The sequence below is a fragment of the Molothrus ater genome, chromosome 1, assembly GCF_012460135.2.
Source record: "Molothrus ater isolate BHLD 08-10-18 breed brown headed cowbird chromosome 1, BPBGC_Mater_1.1, whole genome shotgun sequence".
NCBI lineage: Eukaryota > Metazoa > Chordata > Aves > Passeriformes > Icteridae > Molothrus > Molothrus ater.
The window spans coordinates 114,056,368-114,082,148 of NC_050478.2; the positions used below are offsets into that span (position 1 = coordinate 114,056,368).

The 25,781-nt window shown below is 36.8% G+C and overlaps 1 protein-coding gene across 1 annotated transcript in view; it reads left to right on the top strand.

Moving 5' to 3' along the window:
* The window catches only part of LOC118701877 (lipoxygenase homology domain-containing protein 1), a 131,887-nt gene that overhangs the window by 103,509 nt on the left and 2,597 nt on the right, over window positions 1–25,781 (top strand). Inside the window, exons 34-43 of the mRNA XM_036406828.2 lie at window positions 11,751–11,958; window positions 13,518–13,577; window positions 13,879–14,057; window positions 14,608–14,830; window positions 18,042–18,196; window positions 18,329–18,404; window positions 20,514–20,592; window positions 20,801–21,086; window positions 22,649–22,727; window positions 25,553–25,628. Coding sequence (XP_036262721.1) covers window positions 11,751–11,958; window positions 13,518–13,577; window positions 13,879–14,057; window positions 14,608–14,830; window positions 18,042–18,196; window positions 18,329–18,404; window positions 20,514–20,592; window positions 20,801–21,086; window positions 22,649–22,727; window positions 25,553–25,628 — 1,421 coding nt within the window. The remainder of the gene's footprint in view (window positions 1–11,750; window positions 11,959–13,517; window positions 13,578–13,878; window positions 14,058–14,607; window positions 14,831–18,041; window positions 18,197–18,328; window positions 18,405–20,513; window positions 20,593–20,800; window positions 21,087–22,648; window positions 22,728–25,552; window positions 25,629–25,781) is intronic.

Here is a 25,781-nt window from a genome sequence, read left to right on the forward strand (position 1 = left end):
AGCCAAAGCAGACATGGTATGTGTGATTAGGAGGGGCTCAGCTCCTAACTACCCCTAGCCTCATCAATTCAGTGTCAATTGAAAGTGTGTATTATATTTCTGGATTTCAGCTACTTGAAATACTTACTCACAAGAAAAGTTGGAGAGTTTAAATCTTTTTTATTTAAGGGATTAAATACTGTGGATGAGGCTACTCAGTTTTGATAAAGTCACATTTGTCTTCCCTAATGCTGAAGTTCAGGTTATGGGTAAGCTGATTTAACTGAGTTTTAGAGCTGCAGTCCTTTTGTCTTCATGAAGTAAAGTTAGTTGAATATAAGTTTTACTAGGTTCCTCCTTAAATCATAGTCCCACAAGTGAGTAGTCTGATTTCTAGACCGGTAGTTTTTAATGAAGAGGGACCAGGGATGTACATCTAGAAATGTTGACTAAGAAAGCAGAAGTGAACCACAAAGATTTATAACCTGAAGGGTAGTTTTATGGTATTAGCATCTACTTCGGTTTAGCTCAGAATTTTTCTCTCTTACAGAGTAAGATGCAGATCTGGCATGTAGCCATCTCATCATTATTTATTTGACATTTTATAGGAGCAGTGTGTGAATATAACACAGTAGCCTTATATTTCTAAATGTAGATATCAGCACAGGAGGATTTTAGGGCTCTAAAAAGAAATTGCTTGTAGATAAGTAATAGAGAAACACATAAAAGTCTTGATTCTAACTCATTGTTCAGTGAAAATGAAGGTATTTGGTTAATTGAAAAGTAAAAAATTATTCTGCAAGAAAGGCTCATGCCTATGTAGCAGTATTTTTCATTATATGTTTTGGAAGTTTCCCAATGTTTTCTTCCCTTTAAAAGTAATCTCCAAAAAGACTCTCAAGTGTAGAATGTCTCTTTCTACACCAGCCCAGTCACATATTGTGCCAAGCACCCCTGCAGTCAGAGATTCTGCACTTGGTGGTTTAGGGGATTTGGAGTATAACAGGCAGAATTTGCATTTGGAATCTTAACAGTTGTTCTGACATTTTAAAATGTGCTTTTCCTTGCAATAATTTTTCCCCTGACTATACTGTAACAGCTAGTGAACTGGAACAGTGTTTCTGTTCAAAATCATATCAAAATATAGTGTTAGTCTCACAGAATGTCAGGGCTGTTACAAGCAACAGTTTAGCTATGCAGAAGTACATAGAAATGTTTAAATATTCAGCAAAATTTGCAGTGGATTGGAGATATTCTTCTCTCATGTTTTTTATTTTCATGAGCTAAGTTACATGATAGTAAAAGAGTGAATTATCATCTTATATCTGAAAAGTTTCTTTGTGCCTTTCCAAAGTCCTTACACCTGTGAGACCATCAGAGAACTTGTAGGTAAAGTAATGTGCATGATATTATTAATTCACCAGTAAGGCCCTGCAGGTCACCCCTGAGAGGGCAGCGCTGTTGCCGTTGAGAGCTGAGATTCTGGTGATCTGCTCATACTAATGAGTGTGAGGACTTGTCCTGCAAGATCCATAGTCTTTCAAATTGCTGTGACATTGATGCCTTGTTTGATGTTCTCCTAAAAGCTATGAGGACAGACAACGCAATCTCAGCACACATCTTCAAGCAGTTCAGCTTTCCTGAAATCCTAACAGTATTTATTCATGATTCATGAGTCAGTTTAAGCCTGATTGATGTTACCTGCTTATGAGCATTTTCTTGAACCAAGTATACTCGGTTCAGACATTCTGTGAAAACCAGGGCCCAGTTGTGTAAAATCCTTACAGTATCTCCATGTTGCTTCTGACACGCAATGTTTTTTCAGCAAATGTCATTCTTGATGCTTCTTTATATGGCCTTTGATAGACTTGCTGTATGCTCTGTCATATGGCTGTGATGTATCCAAAAATTTCCTCTTTGGGAATGTGGGTTTTTTTCAGATTAGTCCCATCAAAACCAGTAAAGTACACTGAATATGTTATAACTGATATTTAAGTATTTTAATCTAGGTTTTATGAAATTGGCCAGTATTTTAAGTATTCCACTTTATAGAAGCACTAAATTCTCTGACAATTTTTGCTTCATTCTGTTAGTATTTGAAAAGATATATTCTTTATCCTGCCCTATATTTAGACATCAACTGCTCAGGTTGGTGCCATGGTAACTGCAGCACATACAAAAATTTTCAGTGAGAGGTGACTGTTGGTGCTCAGTTTCAGTACTCACAGATTAAGCACTGACAATTTAAAAAAACCAAAAAACCAAACTTCAGCAAAAAGTCAATGTATGCCAGGATACACAAAGAGTCAGAATGTGAGGCAGTGTCCTGAGGTCATAGGTAGGAAGCCAGTGAAGTCCACATCCCACCACACTGACAGTGCTGCTATTTTGTGACTGCACATAAACCTTCTCTTATGGAAAGCATGCCTGACATAATGATTAAATAGGTGCCAAATGTCATTGATCCAAATGTATTAATCACAGTGGCAGGCTGTTGGCCAAGTTACTGTTATACAGAAATGAACACTAAATCAATCTGGTCATCATAGAATCACAGAATTGTTTAGGTTGGAAGAGACCTTTAAGATCAAGTCCAGCTGTTGACCCAGCACTGCTAAGTCCACCACTGAACCATGTCCCTGGCTACATGTTTCCTTGGGCAGCCTGTTCTAATTCTTGACAACAATTTCATTGAAGAAATTTTTTCATATAGCCATTCTAAACCTCCCCTGGTGCAACTCAAAGTCATTTCCTCTTATGCTGTGGCTTGTTATCTGGGAGAAGAGACCAACCCCAATCTGGTTGCAACCAATCTTGCCCCTGAGCGTCCTTCCTTTCAGGCAGTTAGAGAAAGCAATCAGGTCATCCTGAGCCTCCTTTTCTCCAGGCTAAACACCCCCAGTTCTATCAGCTGCTCCTCTTAGGATTTCTGCTCCAGACCCTTCACCAGCTTCATTGCCATTCTCTGGATACACTCCAGCACCTCAATGTCTATCTTGTAGAGAGGGGTCCAAAACTGAACACAGAATTCAAGGTGTGGCCTCATCAGTGTAGAGTACAGGGGGACAATCATTGCCCTAGTCCTGCTGGCCACCCTATCTCTGATACATGCCAGGATGCCTTTGGCTGCCTTGGCCACCTGGGCACACACTGCCTCATGTTCAGCAGCTGTCAACCAGAGTCTCCAGGTCCTTGGTGGTTTTCCAGCCACTCTTGCCCAGTCCTGTAGCATTGCATGGGGTTTTGAGACCCAAGTGCAAGACCTGGCACTTGGTCTCGCTGTACGTCATGCAGTTGGCCTTGACCCTTGGATCCAGCTTGTCCAGATCCCTTTGCAGAGCCTTTCTGCCCTCCAGCAGATCAACACTCTCACCCAACTTGGTGGTGTCTGCAAACCGACGGAGGGTGCCCTTGATCCCCTCATCGAAATTCTCAATAAAGATATTAAACAGGACTGGAGCCAGTGCTGAGCGCTGGGGAGCACCAGTAGAGACCAGCCACCTGCTGGATTTAACTCCATTCACCATCATTCTCTGGGCCTGGCCATCCAGTCGGGTTTTATCCAGAGAAGAGTGCACTCATTGAAGCCATGAGCAGACACTTTCTCCAGGACAATGTTGTGGGAAATTGTATCAAAGGCTTTCTTAAAGTCCAGATTACCAAATTTCACAGCCTTTCCTTCATTCACTAAGGAGGCCACTCTGTCATAGAAGAAGATCGAGTTGGTCAAGCAGGACCTGCCTTTCATAAGGTCATGATGGCTGAGACTGTATGTGTGTGCTGTGTGATGGTACTCGAGGTGACCTGTGCCATAACCTTCCCTGGCAGGTAGACCAGGCCTGCAGTTACCTGGATCCTCCTTCCAACCCTTCTTGTGGATTCGTGTTACATTTGCTAATTTGCACTCAAATGGGACCTGTCCAGTTAGCTGGGACTTCCTGTAAATGATGGAAAGAGGTTTGGGGAGCGCTTCTGCCAGCTCCCTGGGTACCCTTAGGTGAATCCCATCAAGCCCCATATGTGTGTCTCTTTGCTGTAGCAGGTTGCTGGTCCTTTCCCCTTGGATTGTAGGGGCTTCATTCTGCTCCCTGTCTCTGTTTCACATCTCAGGGGGCTGGAAGATCAACTGGTCTTACTATTAGAGACTGAGGCAAAGATGGCAGTAAGTACTTCAACCTTTCCCTCAGTCTTTTCCAGCTCTGTTTGTGGCACTCATGGTTGCTTGCACTCTCTCAACCCCTCAGAGCTTCTTCTGTATATGGGGGGAGCTTAGCCACCATTGGTTCTGGCCCTGTGTCCTGTCACCTGCTGTGGCTCAAGATGTGGGTTCTGGGGGGCTGTCTCTGCTATCCCGAATTCCTTTGGGAAAATTTCCCCTGTACCACACTGCAGCATTCAGCTGCTGATTGTGCCAGTGCCAGAGCAGCTCACCTTGGCCACTTGACTGCTACTTTTTGTTACACCATCTTTAAATCCATTGAGCAGAAGGATTAATCAGATGGGAGCTAGGAAAATATGGAATGCCAGCATAGTGAAGGAAAAACTGGTGAAAGTTGTCAGAAACTGTGAGGAGAAATGCAGAAAGAAAGAACATTTCCAAAGCTTTATAAAATCGTAGGAGACAGTGGCAAATACCTGAGTCATGTGCAGTTCTCATTAATACCTCCAGGATGGCATTTTCCAGGCAGTGGTTAAAGTCAGTGAGAGATTTATAAGGGACAGAGTCAGAACATCCCATTGCAATCACCCAGCTTGTCTATACAGCACTGGCCAATGTTTAGAGCTGAGTGAATAATTAATTTCAGTTTCCTGATATATTCATGCAGGGCAAAAAAATATGTAAAACTTTGTTGCAAAAAATTAAAAACTGGTCAAAATTAATTAATGCTAAAATTACCTGCAAGAGGGGAGTACTTCATTCTGTCTATATAGATCTTAAAAATAAATCATGTAAGTGACATTTCTAAAGCTGAAATGCATCTCACTTAGTTTCACTTGCCTGCATTCTACACATTTGTTCTAACATGATGGCTTAAGCATCTGCTGCAGAAAGGGAGTGATGTTTACCTTCTCTCTTCATTTGGACATTTATCTTAAAATGAAATTAGTTAACCTCAGAGAGTACCTGCTGTTTTCTTTGAAGGAAATTGTCTTATTATATAGACTTATTTTAGATATGCCAAGTTGGGTAAGTGAATTTTATGCCCTGTTCATTTCGGTTTTGATAAACAAGGTAATTTTAAAATAAAATGCAGCTAAATTTGCTTGATTTAATAAAAATCTTAAAAGAGTTATGGTTAATACAAGTGTGCTTTTTTCAGGAAACAAAATATTCAATCATTTTCCTCAATGCATCAAGAAATAAATTAAATTCAGTTCAAGTTAAAAAGTTTAGAAAATATATCTAACTCCAAATGATTAGCTACCAGTGATGAAGTTTAAATCTAGCTGGAAAGCTGTTTCAAAGCTTAAGGATACTTGGTTTTTCTTTTAAATATTAGAGATTCACACTGTTTTCTGGCTAAATTTGTCAAAATTTAACTTCTTGGAATTGAATTTTGTCCACTTTTGACTGCTAGTTTGGATAGCTCTCTTACACCAAATTTCTACTGCTTTTGACAGTATTTATGACAATAAGAAAATCAGTATGCCTTTGACAGGTTAAATAGATTATTCTGCTTGATTCACTGAAAGGAAGGCTTTCCAGTGATTTATTAACTCTCATAAATCTTTTCAGAGCACTCTTCAATTTAGCACCCTACTTCTTTAAGTGTCATAATTGGAGATTGTATTTGCATAATCTCTGAAATCTTGTTTTCTTCCAGATAAATCATGGAAATACTAAAGAGCATAAGCTTATTAACTGGCTTCACTGCATTGAGATGTGCTTGAAAATATTCTCTTTTTACAGCTACACTTGGAGACATACAAGTTAGACATTTTATTATCCCATTATTATATTTGATTATAGTGTCTTAATCAAAATATCATACAATGATATGCATTTCTGAAGTTGAAGAAAATTACATTCATCCTATTTTCTTTGCCTGTTAAACCAGATCTCAGACTTGGACTGTTATTCAATCAATCCAACAATCAAGCTGCAAAGTGATAGTTGTCTTATTTTTTTTGTGTTTTATTGCTGGTTTTGCTTGACTTTTAAATCTCTTTTGTTTGATATAATTCATGATTACAGCTTTGGATGTGGCTGATGACACTAATCTATATAGCAGTCCTTTTACATTTTATTAAATACATTTTAAAGTCTGATTGAAATGTCTTTACCTGGTTGGCAGAATGTTCACAGCTACTGACCGTTATAAAATGCCCCTATTCTTTCCTACTCCTGTTGCTTTTTTATGCATAGAAATCTTGTTTCAAAAGGATTTCTTTCCAGTTAAACTAAGATTATTAACATAAGACCAGTGCAGGGCAAATATATTCTAGGGTTTTTTACTACCCCTATTCTTTCACTGATTCTTCACCAATCTTGTTGAAGACTATGATAAATGTGGGTTATCAGAAACCTCAAATGATTCATTCATTATAATCTATGTTAATTTTTTCATGCAGAGATAAAAATTTTCAATGAATTTATAGCTGAGAATTTAACAAAATCCAAAATCATGCTTGCAGAAATGTGAGTCTAGAAGGGAATTCAGGGCTGGCTTTTTCAGATGCATGAAAACCCCTGTTTTTAAATAAGCATTTTTAAAGAAGCATGCAGAACACTACAAGACAGTGAGGGCACAGTCAGAGGCACTCTCCATCCTTCCACTGAGCTGAGCCAAGACAGTACTGCTACCAGTGCTACTTACCACCCAATATTTCCACCTCTGAAGGCTGCTTGCACAGTGACATTTGCTCTGTCCAAATGTTTATTTAGTTTAAGCAGTTCATTTCATTAGTGATTTGGGCTTTTTCACTTGGTCTATCTCGATAAAATTTTGCTGGAGCTGATTTTGTGGTTGTTCTGGCCCAACTGAAAAGGTGATAATGTCCATCTAAGAGAAGGCAGTGATGTGACAAGCATTTGGGACAAGGTGGAGAGGTTCTGTTCACACTGTTCTCTCTTTCCAGGAATGTTTACACACTGTTTCTGATTGGGGTCATTGTTACAGGGAGCCTTTATTTTGCCTACCTGTGTTAAAACTGCTTTGTTTTCAGTGGAGTTTCTGCAGATTAACAAGTGAGATCAAAATAATCAGGCAGCAAATCAATAGGTTTGCTAAGCTTAATAGAAAAGGTCCTTTATCTAGACACTCTGACTCCTTTTCCAATAAAAGCCTATTAAAATGATACTAACATTAGCAGTATGGGAAATCACTTGTGCATACAGGTTGATGAAATGAAGCATATGGTGTGTCTTGACTTGCCATTTTCAGTTCTTCTGGGAATATCATCATTAACCAACCATCAAGTCTCAGTACCAAGCCTGTAAAATGATTGGCATTTATAAAGGTAAATATTGCACAGTGACTGTTCAAATGCTTCTTCTGTTACAAGAGCTATTGCAGCTGCTGCAGACAGTGATATGTTGCCAGCACTGTCACAGAAGAGTACTGAATAAAGTCATAATAAACTGGGTCATAGATTCAAAGAAAAGGCTCAAAACGTGAGTCCCTGGAAAAAAAAGAAACATTTGAAGAAAATCTGAAAAAGAGTTAAGAAAAAAACCCCAAACTTTAAATATTCTGAAAGGATTGCTGGAATTACTGTTATAAAGGAATTTTTAGTCCATATTTTTTTAGCCAAGAAGTATGAAAAGTACCAGTTCTGGTTTTGCTAGGGCAGCTCTTCTGGTCACAGAGGATGTATGGCTCTACCATTGTCAGTCTTAGCTGCTCAGACTGGGAGAATATATCTCTTTCTCCAGGCAATGTTAATTAAGAAAATTTAGTGGGCTGTACATACATACAAATTGCTTTAATGCTATTCTGAGAAAATTCAATATAAGCTCTGCTGAATTAGACAAAATGTATTATTATCAATATTTAAGGTGACTTTTCAGTTCAAACCTAATTTGCTAGTAGTAACTAAAAAACAATTAACATTTTTTTCCCTAGGGGAAAATGATGAAGATAAATTTCATATTCTATAGGTTTGCTTATGTTCTGTGTGTTTTCTTCCTCTCTCTTTCTCTTTCTGCAGAATTAACCCTCCAGTAATTTCAAAGGTCCCCATTTGTAAGTTAAATAAAAGGTAGAATATCATGTGATGTACAAGACCTGTCAACAACTCGAGTATTTAGAAAATTTTATGCCTAATCCATGGTCTCAGATGAATCTACAAAAATATTAGCTAAATTATTAATAATAATTGAATTTCATAAAATTAGAATGAAATATATGTCATAATCTCCCTGTTTGCAGACAGCTTGAGAGAAGAAAAGTGAATTAAGTTTAGCAAATAAATTATCTCTAGCCAATTGTTTTTAGCTCTAAGAATTATGGTTGCTCCTCTTTCTCTGTTCTTTTTTGGTCTCTTGACTAAAATAAAGCTCATTACACTGCATAGATTTTCAAATGTACACATAAAGAGAAAATGTTATCTTATCTATGAGGTGAGTTTATCCCAGATGACACAATTTCTAGTCTATTTAATAGTTCCTTAACTTGCACTTTATTAGATGTTTGAATAATCTGCAGATTTGTCCATGGATTTTTGAGATTTTACATTCTCTAAAGTGAGCTTGTTAAAATGGCACAATGACAAACGATAGTGTGTCTAACACAAACCAAACATCAAGCTTTTCACAGATGTTTTTTTCCATCAAAATGTACTTATTTTCATAGGAAAAAGGAATTGGAAAACATTTTGTGTCTTAACTATAGTTGCTTTTATCTGTGGCTGGATCCTCCAGGTCATAGATAACCCATAGCACATACTGCCCCTGATTTATTAAGTCACTAAGTTAATCAGTGCTAAAAGTTTGTTATCCATCAAACTTGATGCAAGTCAGACCCAACTATTCTTCTGGGGACAGCACAAGACTAGAAGCAGCAGATTATTGTCTGTAGTTTTCCAATATTCCTAACTCTCCTTTCCAAGGGTGGATCAGTGACAACAGATTTTTCTGGAGATGCTGATGACCATGCCACTAAATTAGTCATTCCCTGGAAAACTCTTTTCTCTAAAAAAGAAATTATTCTAACAAGTATCTGACAAGAGCTTTCTCATGTGTTTCCAGTAAAATAATTGTGCTTGTTTCAGCTGGGGTAGAATTAATTTTCTTCCCAGTGGCTGGTTTGGGGCTGTGTTTTAGATTTGTGCTGAACAGAGTTGATAATACAGAGGTGTTTTTGTTATCACTGAGCAGGGCTTGCACAGAGCCAAGGCCTTTCCTGCTTTTTGTGCTGCCACACTGGTGAGGGGGCTGGGGGTGCTTGGGAGGGTGGGAGGAGACACAGCCAGGACAGGTGACCCCAGCTGACCAAAGGGATATTCCAGACTTTATGGCATCATGTTCAGTATAGAAAGGCAGGGGAGAAGGAGGACGTGGGACATTTGGAGTGATGGCATTTGTCTTCCTAAGTAACCTCTGCAAGTTCTGGGGCCCTGCTCTTCTGGAGATGGCTGAACACCTGCCTACCCATGGAAAGCACTGAATCAATTCCTTGTTTTGCTCTGCTTGTGTGCATGGCTGCTGCTTTCTCTATTAAACTTTATCTCAACCCAAAATTTTTCTAGCTTTTACCATTCTCATTCTGTTCTTGATCTTTCTGGTGAGGGGGTGAGCAAGCAGCTCTGTAGGGCTTGGATAATGCCTGGGGTTAAACCTCAACAATCATGCATTACTATAAGCATTATCATTTGCAAGAGCTAGCAGCAATTTTAGGATAAATATGCACATTTTGTGAACTTAAATTTTTTTTTTTTACTGACAGACACAGGGGTCTTACTTCAGGTTTCTTACTTCAGTCTGTGTTTTTCAGTCATCTCCTAACTGCATGTATTTTTAATACATTTCATTTAATAAGTGTAACAAATTCATTTTATTTAGACATGATGGTATAACTTTACCAATCCAATTAAAGCTGGAATAAAGGAGTGATCAAATTAATATCGCAATTAACGTAAATTAAGAGTTCAAGTTAATGGTATTCAATCATCAAATTAGTCCAATAGGTAATAAAATAAAATTATTGTGTTGACACTAAACCTTAATTTTTTGATATAGCTAAGGGAAACATGAAGAGGAGCCTCTTTTCCTGCAGTTCTGCACTCCTAGAATTTCAGCTGTTCCAATGTATTTGCTCTGCTGTTAGATTCAGTAAGCCACTGATAACCTTGACTCCTTGTGAGGAAGTATAGATATTCAAATGCCTCTTTCAGATTTTTTTCCTTCATATCATTGTCTCATTTTCCCATTTCACATGACAGCTTAAGAGTGATAATGCTGATGTGTTGATTAGATGGTACATTGTAGCAGTTTTTGACTAACATGACCTTTCTGTCTACAAGTTACAGAGTAATCAGTATCAGGTTGATTATTATTTTTAGGACACTGTTAAAGGTGTGGTTCACAAATACACACTTTCAAATTCACATGTACAGATATTAATGAAAAATTAGGAACAAAAATTGAAGAACAAATTTAAAATTTTTCTGTTTCTGGGATTCTTTTTAAGTGAATGGTCATATCTAATCTGCAAATTTAAGCTCAATATTTGAGCTTATGCTGTGTCTTATTAAATTGCAAGCTTGTTAGGCTCATCTTTGTGACACAAATCTTTCATAAGTTCTTCAGCTGGAAGACTCTTCCAGGAAAGAAATTATAAGTGGTGGAGAAAGAGAACTGCTATTCTTTGTTTCACCTCTGCATAAACCTTTAAGGGTTGCTCTGGCAGAGCAACTTCAGTGTGAATTACTTTGGGAAGACTTAAAGACTTCTCAGGACTCAAGTGTTTTCATCATTATTGCTACCTATTCCCTTCAAAACCATCTCTGCATCTTTAAATCATGCTGGAAATTCCATCACAAATAACACTAGATTTTAACAGTTATCAACCCAGTAGAAATGAGACAATAATTCATAAATCTATAAAGCAAAAAATGTGGAAAGTCTCTGTGACAAGAATTTAATGTCTGTTTTTCAGCTGAGGTAACACTCACAAATAGCCAGAATCAGATATTGTGAAAGTATTGAATGTCTGATATATCACAATTCTCTTTAGGAATCTTACTTCAGTGTTCTAAACATTGTAAAATTATTGTGGGTTTTTTTAACTGATAGAGAATAGCAGAACTTATTTCAACATAGTTTTATTTAATATTTTTCTTTCCATTCAATTACTTATATTGAAACTAATCCTACAAGTTAATCCAAATCTGGAACCAATTTTGTCATTCTTTCTTTAGAGATTCCTTCTGTGATGCTTGTTTCTACCCTTCTCATTCCCTGTATTTCATTCCTGAAATAGCCCTTGGGGTCTATTTTGTTGAGAGTAAGACATTTTTAAAATATATTCCCTGTAGATCATTAAACATCAATTTTGGGAAGGAAAATTTCTCATTAAGCAAGCATAGGCAGCTGATAATCTGTGTGGGCAAAGAGGGGGTTTGGATGTAAATTGCAGAACTGCAAAGGGAAGAAATACTTCTTACTGCAGGCATTTAGCATGGTTAAACTTGTCATTTCTGGTTCTGTTGCTATTTATTAAGTTAATAAAAAAATCCTGATTTTCTTCTCACTTTCATATTTCAAAATACACTGATAATTTAGTTACATGATTCTGTTTCCATATGACTTCTGATTCTGAATTTTTCAGGTGGATATTTTTCCAGTGGAGGCAGTAGATATTGGTATTCTGCAAAGGATGGTTGTTGAAAAAGGGAGAGGCTCTGACTGGCTTCTGGAGAAGATTATTGTGAAAGAGACAGCATCTTCAGGGACAGAAACACTGTTTATGGCTCAAACATGGCTTAAAGACAGACATGATGGAAAAAGATCTGCCTCAGTAACTCTGGATGTCACAGGTCAACACTATCTTCAAACTATCATCTGCTAAGAAACTCATTCCAAACTGGAGAATGCAGCTATACAATTTCCTTCTACAAAGAAGTTGTGATTTAAAATATTCCAGTAGAACATTGTCATTATACAGGGAATTAGTGTGTCTGAACACTTTGCGTTTTAATACCGTTGAATAACCACAATTTGCCAAAGGATAATTTCTGCTTTGTTACTCCAGATTTAAAATGCTGTAAATGCCAGGAAATTTGTCCTATTCCTTTTTTACAAATTCCTACCTCTCCAAGTCTTACTTCTACACCTGCAAACTATGTTTAAGCTTCTAATACCAATTACTTGCTAGGCAGAGTGAAAATGAGGTAAAAAGCAGGGAAAACTCTGTTTAAGCAGTGCAGAAAATGTCTCCATTGTATTCAAGAAGACTAATTTACATTATTTATGCTACACTGTTTGGACAACTTTTGCCAGAATCTGGAGATGCTTTTGACTGACACCATGAGAGTAGTCAGGCCACAGAAGAGCAGTTTTGAGCCCACTGCCTGTGGCTCTTTGTCAAGACAGGAAAGGAATGTACACCCTCCTTCCCTCCCTGTGTCATGGCTTCAATCCAGGAATGGATTTCAACACAATCTGGTGTGCAAGCTGGGAGGAACCACAACACACTCCAACCAGATCAGTAGGCACCAAAACACAGAATGTACCTCTAAGACAGATGTATTTATTCTCCTGCCTCTCAGAGAAGTTAATTGACAGTATAGATGAGTCCTTGGATTGCAAAACGTGTTCTAGATTTATTCTTCCTAACTCCCTGGGCATTTGCTGGCACTTGTCCAGCAATAGCCTCTTGAGACTGAGGAAGATTCTAGTTCAATTGATTTCCTCTGCTGTATGATCTCTAACTTTTGATCATTTGAAACCAGGAAAAAAAAGAGAAAACTGTTCGTATGCAAATACAAATAATTTCAGCTTTGGTTTGGTTTGTATGTTGGGATATCTCTGAAAAAATAAAAAAAGGCAATATTTAGTTCTGTTTCTATCAAACTTCATTGATTAGGACAAATGTTCCTGTGAGTTTCTTTATACAATAATTGGCAAATCTAGTCTTGGTTATGAGGTCAAAAGAAATCTCATTTTCAGTTCAGGTCACTACCTAATGTTTACAGGCAACTTTGATCTATACCAAATCCCGATGAAATCAGTGGAGACTCATATCTGTGGGAGGAGCATCAACCTCTAGAATGGGCATTAAAGACATCCAATTAGTGCTCATTCATCCAGAGCATAAATTGTACAAATGAAGGGAAATACTTTAAAATGAAAAATACTTGAATCTTCATCTTACTGCCATTTTCCTAGTAAATAGCCAGCCTTAGAGACAGTTTATTTAATGGGATGATATTTAGATGATGCTTAAATAGAAAATCACACTGTACATTTCCTAGTTAAATCTTTAATCTAAATGATATAATACTCAGTCAATTGCCTCACTAGACATGAATACAGACCTTTATTATCATATAGACACTGTTCTACAAAAGTATTAATTTTATCTTTTTTTAATTAGAAGTTCAGGAGAGGAGGAGTACATCTGCCTGGCCTTTAGGAAGAGAGCAAATGAATTCAGGTATAGCTTCTGTCATTACCTTGACTGTTTTATTAATCAGTTTTGAAATAATAATGTGAGAATATTTTCATCACAATAGTCATTATACTTACTAGTACTGACAATAGTTTCCCCTTTGTAAAAAATGGCAATGAACTTAGGGAGCTGCTCAATACCCAGGTGACATCCTTATAAAATAATGTTCCCCATGTAGAACAAGGCATGTCTTAGAAATTTTATATCAGATAACTTTGTTTATATATGAAAACAGAAACATCCTTAATATTTTTTCCTTTTTATTTTCCTTATTTTATTTGTTCAGAAGGCAGATGGAGGATTTATTTCACAAAGCATCAAGAAGAAACAAAATCAGAATTTGAAAAGTTGTCAGAAAATATATCCAAGATGGTTATGGTTTTTTATGGAAGCAACAGCAAGTCAAATCCAGTTTCCATGGAAAACAAAGTGGAACATCAGACTGAGAACCAAATAACATATGATGTAAAATAATATATAGATTTGCCTATATTTAAATTTCCTTTGAGTTTCATTTTAAAGAGAAATAATAGCGTAGTGCTGTAAATATTGTTTTTAGTGTTTGTATTACTGTTTAAACATTCAAGAAAATCAGAGCTGAAGTTTTCAGTCGCATACCATATATTATTTTTAATTTCTGGCTTTCTCAAGTTCATGATGATCAAGCATATTCCTTTTTTCCCCAACAAATAGTCATAGTTAATAATGCATATCATTTTAAATGACATTAATGTTACTTATTCACATTAGAAATCATTGGTGTATGTAATTTGAATTTGATAGATCAATTACAACGAATGCCCCTAGAGGATAAAGCTAAAATGTCCTTAAGTGCCTACAGTCAACCTGGTTCTGCTGCTTTTGAAGTGAATGGCACTTCTAGCACCAAGCTTGATGCAAATGGGTTCAGGATTGTGCTGACTCCTTTAGAGCCAGCTTCCTCTATTCCTGTAAACTATGCATTTATCTGCACACCTCCGTTTGGATGCTAACTCATTGTTTTGTTGATTCCTAGATACATTTGCCATCTGATTTGGGAACGCTTTATAAAGTGAGGCTTGGTCTCCAGAGTTTGGAAATCAACATATCCCAGTTGTCTCTTCATCACTTTAAAATACAGAACACATCAACCCTGGATACCTTTAGTCTCACCATAAATAAAACACTTCCTCTTTCTCCTAATGGAGACATATGGGTTGAATTCCCTATACAGTGGCCATTAAAAGAAGCACTTTCTGGTAGGTATAAATCTACTTCAAAGCAGTAGAGTGGTTCAGGAGGTTAACATGTCCTAGTATTACAGTAGAAACCTTTATCAAAACAGAAATTTTTATTGTCTTTATTTAATGATTCATAGAGACTGGATAAGAAGTTAAAAGGTATGAAGGAAAATATTACCCACTCAGCTTAATTTCTGTACCATAAAGTGGGAAATTCAATATTCACTTGATTGCACAAAAGCATTATTATATGCTAGAAAGAACAGTTTATAAGAAATATTCTTTTCTTGCACTGTTGTAATATTTTTATTCTCTTTTGTTTAGTCCTCAGCTGCTCATATTGCTGACATTAACAACATGATTTTTTATAGTTCATTTACTATTAGGTGATTTTGTTGTTTGTTTGCACTTTCCAAACAAATATTCTCAGTAAATAACAGCTCAAAACTACATATAAGCTTCAGCTTTATTACCTTTATATACTCCAAATATTTATGCCTCCTAAAATTAGCTCAACAATTCTTACATTTGTCACCTTGGTTAAGTAAAATAAAAGAAATCTTTTCACCTAAATTCCACCCTATTCCCTAATGTGATACTTACTGAATGCTACCATATGATGGAACAAATACTAACTTAATTAACAGACCAAATAATGATACTTAATATCCAAATAATTTGTCCCTGGGTTTTATGCAGAAGACAAATAATTATTTGGGTAAAAAATAAGTCAGCTCATCTAAAGTGGGCTGAAGTAGACATAAAATAAACTACCCCAAAACACTTTGGATTTGAACTTATGGCCCAGTTTCAGTGAGGTCTCTGAATGCATCCAGAAGTATGTGAATGATCTCAGTAGAAGTAACAGAGGTTGAGGTCTGGGGTTATTTTGCATATTTTGGCTGCAACTGAAAATCTAATATTTGTATCTAGGCTTTAAATTTTATATTGCTTGGAGGTGTTATTTTCACTTGGCCACTTACACAGTATGGGTACAGAATAAGCCTCAATGGCTTTCATCTCCTACACACAAGATTGAAACAAAGAGGATCTTCAGATTAACATAAAGCACATGAGTGCACCCCTTGCAAAGGACTGATCACTGTCAAATGCAGAAGTATTCAGGATACAGGTCCAAGCCCACAGAAATGAGGAGAGAAAGATGCAGCATGGGTGATAAAGGAGGGATGAGACTGGAGTCCTTATGACCTTGGCTCTGGCTCTGTCACTGACCTCTTCATTGAAAAAATAATTTCCCCATTCGTTTTTTTTTTTTTTTTTTCTTTCCTGGTAATATTTTTGTTCTTTGCATCTATTCTGAAATCAAGAGACAAAAGACATCACAAACAAGGAATAGGTGTTATATTATCTATAAGTTTAGGTAAAAGAACAATCAAATGAAATAGCTAATTTCTGTGGTTTTTATTTCTTTCCACCCATGCTTTAGATATTTTCAAGGAGGGATTTGTAAGCAGTGAAGGAAAAAAAACTAGGACAGTGATTCCCCCAAATCTTTGCCATTTATGTCCAAGAGAGCTTTAAGCAGCTCCACAGCAGGTGGTACACATGGAGTTCAAAGTGATCTTTAGAGACAAATTTACTTGCAATTTATTGTGAAAACCAGATATGCTTTTTGACAGCTTTCTAAACCTAATTTATTTTCTCCCTTTTATCAGCTAAAAGCAAAACCAGTATTGTATTAATTGGAATGGAAAGCAGCTAATCACACTCACCATAACCAGAAGCCATGTGATGTTAAATTTAAGATACAGCTCTGTCATTCATAGAGTGCCTTAGTATTTTATCTCAGTTATATTTTCCTTTTTTACAAAAAGTATGCTTGGGATTGTGATGAAGCATTTGCTAATGGCTAATTGAAGCCATCAAAATGCAGTTGATAGAGTACAGACCCTTGAGATCTGGCAGTGCACACTTGTGCCTTTGGGTGTATTAATGAGCAGATGCAGGCCTCCAGCTGAGTATATACATAAGTAGTTTCCCTTTAGTGTACCTTCCTTTGAGATGTTTACACCTCAGGAATGCCCAGGGATGACATGGTGCTGTCTGTCTCCTCTCACACACAGGGCTGTTCAGAAGGTCAGTTTTGCACTACTGTAGTTTTTAAGGCAAAACAATTAAATATTGAGAAGGCAAAAAAACCCTATTATACTACTTTCAAGCTGATTATTCCCATAAATTTAACAGAGAGCCATAGAGCCATAATTCATATCAATCTTATGAAATAATTAGAATTTTATAAAATTAATGGAGTTGTAACATTCATATATGTTACCCTTGTTGTATGTAATTTCTTTTCAGAGACCCCTTTAATCTTTCCAATTTATTCAGTACACTAAAGAGATAAAAGCTTGGTGGCTACACTTGTGATCTGGTCACACTACGCAAACAAAGACCACTATTTAAGCATTTTAGGCCTCCTACCCTTCCTACATTAATCTCCCTCCATTGCCCTCCTCTGTACAATGGGCTCTCCCAGTGCTATCCACTGTATGATTTAATCCGAGGTTCAGGAATGCAGCCTCTCCATTTGACTCCAGTGCATCAGGGCCACGATGAGTCACAGACTTGACTTGTCTTGGACTCCCCTGGAACCTCCAGCCTTGATAGGCAGAGGATGGCCCAGTCAGCTCATGCCTGAGCCACATGTTATGTGCATCTTTCCCAAGTTCTCTCTCTGCCCTCCTCTCCTGCACAGACTTTGGACCTATGTTGTAGCCTTGTTCTCATTCCTTCTCTGGCCCTTTCTCCTTCTACCCCCAGCTCAATCCCTGGATGGATCCCAGGCCTTTTTCATTGTTTGCTGCATCTGGGACTCTGGACAGCTCTGCCTGCCTCATGCAGATGCTGCAGAACGTGGTCAGAGAGGGCACTGTCTGAGCTGGGGCTGTGCTCAGCTTCTACCTTGTCCACTCTTGTGGGGCAGGTCCACTCTTGCTGCTCTTTGACACAGTGATCCAAGAACTAAACCTTCCAAATGCAATTCTTTCACTTTTTTTTTGGGCTGGTCCAGCCTCACTTCTCAAATTTCAGAACTGGGAGATGGTGGCAAAACAATTATGAAGAAAAAATAGCAAAAATTTTGGGTTTTGCTGTTATTTTGAAGTGCTTGAATTTTAATTACATCTGACTGTAGAATGCCGTGTTGTCAAATTGCCGTGCAAGGTTGTGGCACAGTCTTAACAAGTTCTCTTTTTACTTGATATTGCAGTGGTTACATATCATCTAACAGTATTTTCAAGAAATATTTTGAATGAGAGAAATTTAGTGCATATGACTGCATGTATCTATGGTACTCATGGTGACACAGGAGACAGATCCCTTCTCCAGTCATTGCAGAATGTACAGCAGGGAGAGAAAAATGAGGTACTCTGTCTTAAAGTATTTTAAAATTTACCTTTTAATATATTCTTGTACTTCCTACATATTATTTTCAAATTTCTCCATACAGCTAAGAAACATGGTTTTCTATTACAATACTGAATAATTTTATTTTAGTCATTTCCAGTTATGGTGGATGCTGTTGACTTGGGAGAACTGGAAAAAATTCTTCTTTCGATCAGCAGTAAAACAGGTAAAATGCTTTTACTTTCTAAAGTCAGTCATAGAAATCACACAGCTAGCATCCTGTTAAAGGCAACAAAGTCCCTGCCAGAGTTAAATCCTAGTTAAGTCCTTTTGGCTATTTTTTCTAAAGGGTAGTGTTTTATAAAGCAAAATTCTACATTTTGACAAATTAAAATCCTGGGATCTAAGGGTTATAACATTTTTGCATCAAGAAAGTAAATGAAGATGAATATAATTATATTCTGCACTTAATACATGCTCTACTAATAAGTTATCTAGGAGAATAATTATTACTCAAGTAAGAAATTGGTATTGTTTAATTTTCCTTCTATGATTCAATTATTTTCACTGTTTTCCCACCAGTTCAGTTTTCTCCCTGTGACATTCAGAGGCAATTTTTACCTCTGTTTGGCATTCAGCAAGTTTTGTCACTGAACTTCCTTAAAATTGTCTTGACCTCAACATCTCTCTGCTTTATCTGTAGGATGGCTATCGTGCTACTAATTCAAAGAATTAATTATAAACTTTTTTGTAATCCATTAATGAAATTTGCTATAAAATTGTAAATCATTGCTATGCATTACACTTGACCAGTTTCAGACAGTTTTCTAGGGAAGCAAGGGTTCTATGTTTGCACTTTATCTTTTTTTTTTGTTTGTTTGGTCATCCAGCGGCTCCTCATAAAAACCTTTTAGGCACAGCACCCTATTTCAACCACGAATGTGAGGTGACATTTGGGCACAAACTCCTTGGCTGGTCACACATCCCGTGCCCAGCACAGGGTCACCCCCAGGGGGACACGGTGTGGGGCTGCAGTTACTCCAGAGGGGAAGGGAGGGACAGGGACAGCTGCAGCTCACTGATTTTGTTTCCCACAGCCTCAGTTGTGGAAGTTAACTGCAGCCATCTGTCTGAGTGACAGTCACTGAATGTGGCAATTGTGTCTAGCCAAAGGGCACCACGGAGAACGTGACAGGAGAGATTTTTCCATTCAGGTTTGAAAACACAGTTCACAAAGAAGGGACATTGGGCTCATTGCCTCTGTGTGTGTTATGAAGACAGGATTGAGATGAGTTTTAACAGATATTTCTTCCAAAGGAGTTACTTAGATGATAAAACACTTCGGATGAGTAAAGGTGTCCATATTGTAACTAGACCTGTTTGAACTGAGACTAGTTTGGACCAAGACTTTGAACCAAAAATCCCAAATCCCATACAATCTCTTTAAAGTCAGATGTACCCTGCAGGATGATCAGTCCAGGCAATGTTCTCTAGTGCATTTATGCTTTCATTGCTTATCAGAGCAAGTTTTTAAGATTAGATGGTACATTGTCCCTTCCTGAATCTTCTGACTCTCTCTATGCACTTATCTTGGCAGGTCATAGTGTAACACAATGTCTTGGATTCCTCCACAGAAGCCTATTGATATAATTAAAGAGAATTGGATAGTAGCAGAAGAGATTGGAATGCAGTTTGTTGAACAGGGCTGCAGCTACAAATATTAGAAGGGAAAATGAATAGTCTTCATTTTCTCTTATTTTGCCATAGACTGACTAGTGGCAAGACACTCAGGCCATGCAGCTGAAGTCCCAGCAGAAAATTCAACAATTCAATCTGTCTTACACTCAGGGAGCAATGTTTCCCAAACAGCAGAGGGGTACAGTGAGCTGCTGAACTGCCTTCCCACCTGCCACCTAATGAGATCCTCTTTGTTCTGCATGTGGAATAGAGCTCCACTCCTCTTGTCAAGTGGTCACTGAGGAGGAAGCAACAGACTTGTATTTCTGCTCTTCCTTCTCAAATGTGCCTGCCCAAGTCATGCTGAAGCTTTTCTGCATGCCCATCCAAGGACAGTGAGGACAACACTCCTTTGCTTCACTAAGACAAAGGAAACACTTACTCCTAAGTTTCTAAGTTGAGGTTCACAAATAGGAACAAAATAAAAAAATCTTGTAGTCGTTACAGCACTTTCAACTGAGTTGTTTGCATTCATAAATTAATGAAAAAAATGAAGTTTTCAGGTAGTAAGAATGCAATCATTACACCAACAACATCCTACCTAATTTCTTGTCATGCAATGGAACACTTTCACTATGTTCTCTTTCCTTCTTTGCAGACTGCAAACTGGACATTAAAAAAATGCATGTGCAAGAAGCTGCGAAGGAGCATCCTATCTATGTATTTGAAGTGAATGAGTGAGTATATTGTGTAAAGCTAGTAATGTTTTTTAATAGCATAATAGTTGAAAACACTGAGCAGACACTGAATTAAAGTAAATGTGATTCTCTCAATAGATATTTTTAAAATATGCCCATCTTTAGCTGTTCCACATAAATTAATAGGATTTTTTAAAATTAATATATTATTTACTTACCAAAAAAGAAATGTGATTCTGTTTTTCAGAGAATTTTCTGTGAATGCAAATAAGCCCAAAATACAGAGAGAAATCCCAAGATCCTTCGTTATTAGAGGAGAGAAACAAAAGAATGACATAGATAACAACTTGAACAAAGAAGGAAGTAAAGTAAAACATTTGAGAGAGTATACTATTAAAGTGTACACAGGTGACAAAAGGGGAGCAGGGACTGATGCCAATGTGCATATTATTTTATTTGGGAATGAGGACAAATCTGAGGTATTTCAACTCTCTCAGTCACTGGAGCATCAAAACCCCTTTGAAAGAGGAAAGGTAAGTACACAGACTTTATAGGTTGTATCCATTTCTGTACCAGAAAAGCAAACATTAAATCTATGCAAGTTCTTTAGAAAACTTGAGGCATTTATTCTGTTTTCCACATCACTACATGAGTCTCAGCTCACCCTGTGTTTCTTCTTTCCACCAGATTCACCAAGGAACATTTTACTTCTATTTATCTAGCTACCTCTGCTGCTCTTCTGCCTTTTAGTCCCAAATACATCTTCACACTGCCTCCCCTTACGTGCCCAGCTCTGTATTTCCTCATTCTGAAATGCACAGCACGAGTGGGCTGTGCATGTGTGTGCACTACCCTGTGCTCTTGCACACACGTTGAATATCCTGCATGAGAACACATCAGTCTCTTACATCCCATCATTTTACTTTGCCATGGAAACTGGTGCTGCGAGCATCCCTGGATGTATAAGCCTAAAACCAGGTGAAATGGAACCATACACATCAGCCTGATTCTGAGATCCATCCTGCTTTAGGCTGTTATTCAGAGACCCTTAGTTCAGATACAGATATTTGCATAAGAATGCAGATTCTCTGCATGATGTCCTAGTGCCTCGGCTCGATGTTCTCCTAATTTAATAAATATATTATTCTGGCAAAGAAATTGCTCTGTTTGGTCACCACTTGTGCAAAGGAGTACAATGATGGTTACCCTTAAGTAAAAAAGAAATATATATATTCTCTGTAACTTTCTCTTGTGGAGTTATTGAAAGGTAATGACTAAATAATTAGAACTCCAGGGAGAATATATACCTTAAGAGATCTACCTCATTATCTCCAGCAATATGAATCATCTTTTTACCTGGAAGTAGTCTAAGTTTCTTCAGCCAGGTTATCTGTGAGACAAAGATATTTACCCATGAATTGTCTTCCACACTGAGGAGAATAATAAATCTAGCTACCTATAGGCACAAGAAGCAAGTAAAAAATGTCTTAAGTGGTACTTCCTTTTGCCTGGTACTACACAGGAGGTGTCATTACTCTTCAAAAAGGAACAGTAGATATGTAGAAATCCTGTTAGCAATCCAGCTAAGTAAATGGATAGCCAGTTTTTTCCTAAGACCTAAGTCAAAGGTCTTAGGAAAAACAATTTCTTTTTAAAAATCAGCAATATGAAATAATGGAATATTTTATATTAAAGTGTATAATATTTGAGAGGAATAATGGTTAATCTAGTAAAAGCCTTTAATTTTATATTTCTGAATTTTTGTTCACATATCATATACAAAAATATTTTAGAAGACTATACCAGTTGTGGAGTCATGAGACCAAAAATATTTTCACAGTAGATGAAAGTCAAGAAAGAGATAGGGATTGTCATACTATAAGTTGAAAAGTGAATCTTTTGTGCTGAAACTGAGACCTAATAGGAGAGAATGTATGCCACACATCATCAGTAGGGAAAATAAGCCACATTAGTGGTTCACTTATTCTGAACTTCTACTATTACACTTGAATTGGTCTCAGAACTGACCTAGACAAATATGTAAGCTTCCAAACATTAGTATCGTATTTTTAATAACTGTATTTTAATATTAAAGGTTGATACCTTCAAGATTAAGACAAAAAACTTAGGCAGCCTACGTTCAATTGAAATTGGCCATGACGGGAAAGGATTTGGTAAGTATTCTGTGTTCAGTAGCCTTGCAAACATCTTAAGGATCTGCCTGACATTTGGAAAGGTGCTTGAAGTCACACCACTGCTACAGCTAGCTAAGACAAACCTGTGTATAAATAAGGTCAGCTTTACTGCCCTTGTTTTCACCCTCTCTAGCACATTTCCCTTGACTATACCACAATTCTTTTTCCAAGAGTGATCTAGTTAAAATAAACCTCAGATAGTTTTATCCCTCAAATATTGCTCAACCACACCCCTCATTAGATGTCTTAAATAAGACAATGATTGTCTTGTGGACAATAAGAAAATGGATTGTCAATAAGACAATTGATTGTCTTGAATTCAATCAATTCAAGACATGATTGAATTTTCAAACTGCAGGCTAAACTTGCCATGATTTGAGCAAGTTTGAGGACTCTGGTCAAAGCATGATGTAGCTCCCTCTCACACCCACAGATCTCCTCTTGTGAAAGTCTGAGAACACCAATGTGCACCAGGTCCTCCTCTGATGTTAATTTAGGTTGTGGCTATAGAACATAGCCACACATGATAATGGAAAATGTTTCTGTGAACAGTAACCTTTAGACTCTGAATTTTACAGAAAAATAAAACAGGACATATAATTTTTTGAGCTTACATTTAATAGTGCTAAAAACCCGTAGGGATATGCAGAAATCAAGATATATACAGACATATATAGATATACAAACACAAAAACAGAATTTTCAGGGAATGTATAAGTTGAATCAAAAAGGTCTGGCTGTATTAAGATACTCTGGTCAGGTGAAGTTTGCTTAACTCATCTCAAAGAAATAGGTTTAGGTTTAATAAAAAGTTCATGAGGCATAATAAAGTGTCAAAGGGTTTGTCATTTCTAGAATGAACCAAGAAAAATTCTGCAAATAGCAATTCTTGTTGCTATTTGGAGAAAGTTGAACAGCTTTTTTATTTTCCTAAGCACCCGTCGTAATATATGTCGTATATTTCATGGTTTTGAAAACAGAAAAAACACCAAACCTGTTGAAAGATCTATAATAAACAAGATTTTCCTGGTGACTTTCATCTTATTTGTGATAACTGCTATACATGCACACAGTCCAACTTAGATCTGATCTGGGAAGGGAACTCCACAATGGCCAACTTTTAGTACTGAGAGTTGCACAGAAGTCTGCAGGCGAAATAAAAGATTGAACTTTTATTTCCTGAATCCTGATCTATCAACAACATTATTATTTCCCCTCTCTATGTCCTGATCAATACCACATAGCTGCTAATAGTGCCTTCCTAGCACAGCTGGGGTGTGTTGATTCATCTTAGACATGACAACCTTCGTCTAAATATTTCTTTGAAATTCCCTCCAAGTGTCATTTGTCACATCAGCCATCAGCTGTTATCCCCACTGGCTTCCTAAAATGTTACAGTAACTCTTTGGGATGTTTCATCTGTTTGCTAACATATCCTAGCTGATCCTACCTCTAGATTTCTCCATACCTGGAGATTTCAGTGAGGTCTGTTGGAGTTTTGTCAATAAAGGATGAAGCGTTAGATTTTAATCTTTTCAAGAGAGCAAACTTGCCTTTCTATTCTTTTGTAAAGTGTCGTGTAAATTTGAGAGGCTGTAAAATTTTATTGCTGATGATCTTGACTCTGATTTAGAGATTTCGTGAAAGGTCATCTATTCCAAGTAGAGTCTATGATATATTAAACCATTCACAAGGTTTCATTAAAAGAGTTTCAAAAGTACTTCACAATATCAATAAATGGATCTTGTGAATTGAAGGTGGAATACTTAGACACCTTCATGGCCTACTTAACCCAGCTATTTTTTTGAAAATGTCATTGAATAAAAAGAAACATCGCTGTACCTTTAGATTTTATCCAAACTGACACAATTTGCAAATATTTTTATATTACATTTTTAGTATGTACAATTAAAATTTAGCATTTATGAATAAAAATATTTTATTGGTTTTTGCCTACTTGGTACTTCATGCAAATATTTGAAAACCAAAATAATTAGATAGGATCTAGTTCTTTATCTCTAGGACACGTAAAGAGTACCAAAATGTTATCAACTACTAGCAGTATGATCCTAATTAGCTTAAAAATGTTTTCATTAAGTATTTGCATTGGCAAAGACAACTAAAGTTATCAGCACAGACATTGTATATATAAAATAAACTTTTGGTTTTAAAATATTATTATTTTTATATTTTATGAAATAAAATTCTATATCACAACAATGAAGGTATTTCTTCACACAGCAAAACAGGGGATTAAAGTAGAATATTGAGTATCTTCTTAAAGCTGAAACAAATACAAGTGCTGGCCTAAATGAAAATGCTATTTTGAATCATGACTGCTGGAAAACTAGGGATATGAGAAACATTGAGTTTCACCACTTGGTTCACATCCATGTCAATATATTAATTACAAAAGAGTAGTAGAATGCCCACTAGGGGTGCATTCTGAGTGCATTTCCAAGTACCTGAAAGGGCAAAATGGGTTTTCAAGAGTGTGTTCGATATTACCATGCACTCTGTTTCATTTGTCTTACTGCCTGTTCTATCCAATCTTAAAAAATAAGTTAAGTCATAACAAAAATCTCCCATTACATTTTCTGTCAAAAACATCAAAGACCTTCCCTGTAAAACTGAGAGAAGTTGGTAGTAATTTTAATAATTTGTGTTTCAGCTATATTACTGATGTTGAATATACTTAGAAGTACTGAATCACATGGGGTTTGAGAAATGAAATTAGAAACCTTTCTTATGCTGTATTTGTGTTTTGTTTATATTAAATTTGATCTTTTTTTTTCCTTCTACAGCAAGTGGCTGGTTTCTAGAAAAAGTGGAAATCACAGATGCAGCTAGGAATTCAGTGCATTGCTTCAACTGTAACAGGTCAGTAGATCAGTCCATCATCCCTCTGTACATGCTGTTTTCTTTTTCACAAATCTCTCAGTTGCTTCTGTCTGGTTTTCTAAGACAGTAATGATTTTTTTTTTTAACAATGTTGTGTTCTTATCAGTCCATCCCCAATGACTTTTGAACCCC